Source organism: Eimeria necatrix, genomic scaffold, assembly GCF_000499385.1.
Source record: "Eimeria necatrix Houghton genomic scaffold, Enh_scaff391, whole genome shotgun sequence".
NCBI lineage: Eukaryota > Apicomplexa > Conoidasida > Eucoccidiorida > Eimeriidae > Eimeria > Eimeria necatrix.
In genome coordinates this window covers 7,501-12,500 of record NW_013654294.1, presented here as the reverse complement: position 1 = coordinate 12,500, position 5,000 = coordinate 7,501, and the positions used below count along the sequence as shown (strand labels likewise).

At 61.8% G+C, this 5,000-nt stretch overlaps 1 protein-coding gene across 1 annotated transcript in view; it reads right to left on the bottom strand.

Annotated features, from left to right (window-relative positions):
• Positions 1 to 431: 431 nt before the first annotated feature.
• The window catches only part of ENH_00049910 (hypothetical protein, conserved), a gene marked incomplete at both ends in the record, with an annotated part of 8,657 nt that continues 4,088 nt past the window's right edge, over positions 432 to 5,000 (bottom strand). The window contains 7 exons of the mRNA XM_013581287.1: positions 432 to 778; positions 988 to 1,258; positions 1,564 to 1,743; positions 1,913 to 2,792; positions 2,961 to 3,262; positions 3,379 to 4,686; positions 4,883 to 5,000. The exon at positions 4,883 to 5,000 is cut by the window's right edge and continues 437 nt beyond it. Of these exons, the coding sequence (XP_013436741.1) occupies positions 432 to 778; positions 988 to 1,258; positions 1,564 to 1,743; positions 1,913 to 2,792; positions 2,961 to 3,262; positions 3,379 to 4,686; positions 4,883 to 5,000 (3,406 nt within the window). The remainder of the gene's footprint in view (positions 779 to 987; positions 1,259 to 1,563; positions 1,744 to 1,912; positions 2,793 to 2,960; positions 3,263 to 3,378; positions 4,687 to 4,882) is intronic.

The following is a 5,000-nucleotide window of genomic DNA, read 5'->3' as shown; positions in this document are numbered from 1 at the left end:
AAAACGGCTAGCTAGCTGGAGCTAGCTGCTGCGGGCTCAAGCCAGCTGAGGCTAGCCCTGAAGCCTCTCCTGCTGCAGCTGCTGCAGCTGCTGCAGCTGCTGCAGCTGCTGCAAAGGCTGCAGCAGGGGGCCCATCCACGTCGCACAAAAGCCGCAGGAGCGGCGGCGCGGCAGCAGCGCTGCTGCTAGCAACCGCGGCTGCCAGCTAGCTAGCTAGCTAGCCAGATAGCTAGCCAGCTAGCTAGCTAGCCAGCTAGTTAGCTAGCTGGCTAGCTAGCTAGCAGCCACACCGCGCCACACAGGAGCCGCAGGGACGGCGTCGCAGCAGCATTGCTGCAAGCAGCGCTGCCTCCCGCAGCAGCGCCTGCCACCTAGCCAGCCAGCTAGCTAGCTAGCTAGCTAGCTAGCTAGCTAGCTAGCTAGCTAGTGCTTCAGAGGTCGAGGGCCTGCAGCTCCGGCTGGTCCGCCACCACCCCTGTCTGGGAAACCTCCCCCAGGGGCTTCAGGCTGCCGTCAAGAGGCCTCGCCTCCACCACCACGCACAGCGTGCTGCTGCTGCTGCTGCTGCTGCTGCTGCTGCTTGCAGCAAGGCAGCAGCGGTGCCGCACCACTGGGGACTCCAGCCACTGCCCAGCCACTCCCTGCTGCCCCCAGCGAAGCGCCTCCACCCTCCCGCTCGGCTTGCTGCTGCTGCTGCTGCTGCTGCTGCTGCTGTTGTTGTTGGATGCTACGAAGGGCTGAATCACGGGGACCAAAAAACGGCGCAACTCCACACGCTCTGCAGCAGCAGCAGCAGCAGCAGCAGCAGCAGCAGACACAGTTTAGAGGCAGCACACAAGAGGACACAGAGGCGCAGACACCTGCGGCCCTGAAGGGTTCCCGCAGGCGCCCCTCAAGCAACCCCAGTCTCTGCAGCAGCCCCACCCCCAGCCCCAGCAGCAGCAGCAGCAGCAGCAGCAGCAGCAGCAGCAGCAGCAGCAGGCTTACTGGGGTCTTTGTGGGGCCGCCAGGGGCGAATGAATTCCTCGCGGGCCTCCGCGCCGCCCTCAGCAAAAGAAAAGATCAGCTCCAGCCACTGCCAGGACTGCAGCGTTTCAGCCTGGGGCGAAGCAAGCAGCAGCAACTGACACGCCACCAAAGCTGCTGCTGCTGCTGCTGCTGCTGCTGCTGCTGCTGCTGCTGCTGGCAGCGGGGTGGTGGTGGCGGTGCTGCTGCTGCTGCTGCGGGCGTGCAGCGGCTGCAGCGCCGCAGCTAGCGGCTGGGGTAAGAGGGAAGAAAGCCAACTGACAAATTAAGTGAAAAGATGGAAAGAAACTTTGAGACAAAAAGAGATTAAAAAAACTTTAAAAAGAAATAAAAAAGATAAAAAAGAAAAAGACAAAAGACAAAAAGAGAGAATGTAGAGGCAGCAAGAAGCACGTGGAGCGACAGAGGTCCGCAGCAGCGAAGATCCAGCAATTAAATGCCAAAGACGCCGTAGCAGCAGCAGCAGCGACAGCAGCAGCTGCCGTAGCAGCAGCAGCACAGCAGCAGCAGCAACAGCAGCAGACACGCGTGGCTCACCGGTGCCCCGCGCAGCTCCGCGTAGACGGAAATGACTGGCAGCAAATTGTCGAGGCGCCTTGCTGCTGCCTGCAGCAAGGAGACAGAGGAGAGACACGGGAGAAGCCCTTGCTGCTGCTGCTGCTGCTGCTGCTGCTGCAAGGTTTGCTGCTGCAGCAGCAGCGGCTGCAGCAGCAGCGGCTGCAAGGCGGTAAGCTCTTGCAGACACGCGCTACTCAGAGCCACCGAGGAGCAGCAGAAGAAAGCGGGAGGCGGAATTCCCCAGCAGCTGCAGCAGGAACTGCAGGAAGCAAACAGGCAGCAGCAGCAGCAGCAGCAGCAGCAGCGGCAGCAGCAGCACATCGCTTACGTCTCCCTCCACGACTGCCTGAGCAGCAACCCAAGGAAGCGGAGCAGCAGAAAATATGCGGGGAGGCAACGGCCAGCTGCAGCAGGCAAGCTGCTGCAGCAGCAGCAGCAGCCATCGCAGAAGGGATGCAGGAAGTCCTTTTGTTGGATCTTCTTCCTGGTCTGCTGCTGCTGCTGCTGCTGCTGCTGCTGCTGCTGCTGCTGCTTTCTTGGTTGCTGGGTCTGGCAGCTGCCGCCACGTCAGCAGCGGCAGCAGCTCTTCATAGAAGTAGTAAGGCCTCGCTGGTGTTTTGGCTGCAGAGGCAGCGCAGCTGCTGCTGCTGCTGCTGCTGCTGCTGCTGCTGCTGCCATCGCAGCTGCTGCTGCCAGCTTTGGGCAGTTCACTGGGCTTTTCTGCTCCGCCTGTGCTGCTCCTTCTGCAGCGGCTGCTGCTGCTGCTGCTGCGTACTGCTGCCAGGAAGTGCTGCTTTGCTGCAGCAGGAGCAGCAGCACACGCGCACAGCCACAGACCCCGCAGGTCAACAGCAGCAGCATTGCTGCTGCTGATGCCCTGGAGGCCTTGCTGCAGCCCTTCTATTACTGTGTCTAGCTCGCCAATGGCCTGCAGCAGCAGCGAGGCACTGTCTTCGCTGCTGCTGCTGCTGCTGCTGCTGCTGCTGGAGGCAATCGCGCTTGCGAGCTTGTCCCTGTGGCCCCCTTGCTGCTGCAGCTGCTGCTGCAGCTGCTGCTGCCGCTTGAGCTGCTTCTGTTTCCAGAGAAGCACGCGCAGCAAACAAAAGGACGCCAGCAGCAGAGCTGTGCGGCAGCAGCAGCACTGCAGCAGCAGCAGCCGCTTCGTGGTTTGGCAGCAGCTGCGCATCAGCTGCAGCTGGCTCTGAAAGCTGCAGAAACGAGTGCCAGAAGCAACAGCAGCAGCAGCAGCAGCAGCAGCAAATTCTCGTGTGCACGAAAAGCAGCACTTCTCTCAATACTGACACGCTGTCGAGGCCGCTGCCTCAGCAGCAGCAATAGAGCAGCAGCAGCAGCAACAGCAGCAGCAGCAGGCTTACGAGTACAAAGCCGTCTTAGCTGCCTCCCGCAAGTTCTGCAGCTCTCGGCAGCGGGCAGAAAAGACATCATCAGTAACAGCAGCAGCAGCAGCAGCAGCAGCAGCAGCAGCAGCAGCAGCGGCCTCAGGGGCACTCTTTGGCTCTGAAGCAAACTCAGGACCGCCGTTTGCTGCCTGCGAGCACCGCGGACCCTCGCTGCTGCTGCTGCTGCTGCTGCTGCTGCTGCTGCTGGCTGCATGGCGTAGCCCCTCGAGTGCGAAAGCAGCAAAGGAGTGCAGCAGAGAAAGCAGCTGCATGCGGCCCTGCAGCAGCAAAGCGGCAAAAAGCAGAAGCAGCAGTTGCCTGGTGCGCAGCGGCAGCAGCAGCAGCAGCAACAGCAGCAGCAGCTAGTGGAGCTGCAGCAGCACCATCTGCTTACCTTGACGAAAGCTGCTAAGGGCGGCAAAGGCGGGGGGCTGCTGCAGCTGCGCGGCTGCTGCATGCGTCTGCTGCTGCGGTGCTGCTGCAGCAGCAGCAAACAGTCCCTCCAGCAACAGTGGGCGCGGCGCACCGCAGCAGCAAGAGCGGAAACCAGCTCCTCACTTGCTGTTGTTGCTGTTGTCTCTGCAGCAGCAGCAGCAGCTGCCGCTGCTGCTGCTGCTGCTGCTTTCAGCCCAGCAGCAGCCGCCTCAGCCTCAACAGCAAGGGCCACTGCCCCCAGCCACGACTGCGAAGCAGCAGCAGCAGCACTGCGGGCCACTGCATGCAGCGCAGCAGCAGCAGCAGAGTGCTGCAGCCCCGTAACAGCAGCACAAATTGCTGCCCTGTACACGACATTAAGGGGCATTTGGCCTGAATGAACAGTAGCAGCAGCAGCAGCAATTGCTGCTGCTGCTGCTGCTGTAGGCTTGGGCGCGTCGGCAGCTGCTGCTGCCCGGAGAAGCCTGTGCTGCAGCAGCAGCTGCTGCAGCATGAGCAGCAGCGCTGAGCGGTAAGTGCGTATCCACTCGAAGTGCTGCTGCACAGCTTCAGCGGCTTCTTGCTGCTGCTGCACTGTTGCTGCTGCTGCTGCTGCTGTCCTCAAGCTCCAGGAGACGCAGCCGTTGAAGTGCTGCTGCTGCTGCTGCAGCAGCACAAAGCAGCGGGGCCCCTGAAGGGCCGGCGCGAAGCAGCTTTTGAAGTGCCTCGCCAGCGTGGGAGATTGCAGATCTAGCAGGACTAACAACTTGCTGCTGCTGCTGCTGCTGCTGCTGTTGCTGCTGCTGCTGCTGTTGCTGCTGCTTCTGGCGCAACTCTGTTGCTGCAGAGATGTGAAAGAGGCTGGACAGGCGCTGAGGTGCTGCTGCAGTGCTCTTGCTGCTGCTGCCCCTGGCGGTGCAGCAGCAGCCACTGGCAGCAGCAGCAAGTTGCGCAGCACAGACAGTGGAAGCAGCGGCAGCGCAGCAAGAGGTAGAGACCCGTCTTGAGGCAGAGTGACAGTGCGCAGCAGCAGCAGCTGCTGCTGCTGCTGCTGCTGCTGCTGCTGGCACTGCTGCTCTGGCGCCGTTTGCTGTTGGTCTAGTGCAGCAACGCCAGCAGCAGCAGCAGCAGGGATACTGCTGCTGCCCGCTTCTGCTGCTGTAGCTGCTGCTGCTGCTGCTGCTGCTTCTGCAGGCGGCAGCAGCCTCTCTGCCAGTTGGCTGGCTAGAAGGGGCTGCTGCTTGTGGACAACAGCAAGACACCGAGAAACGCAGAGAGCGAGGGCCTCCTGCGGGCGCAGCAAGCAGCAGCAGCAGCAGCAGCAGCAGCAGCAGCAGCAGCAGCAGGGTCGAAGTATCAGCGGGTGCAGCACGCTTGTGTTGTCTTTATGCGCGGCACTAAGGGTCGCAGCCAGCAGCAGCAGCAGCAGTATCGACAGCAGCAGCAGCAGCAGTATCAGCAGCAGCAGCAAGGCAAGTTCTCACCCGTTGGCCTTCCGGTGTGTGGACACTTGTGGGGCCCCTTGTGACGCTGGTGTAACTGCTGCTGCTGCTGCTGCTGCTGCTGCTGCTGCTGCGCAGCCACAGCAGCAAAACTTTGAGT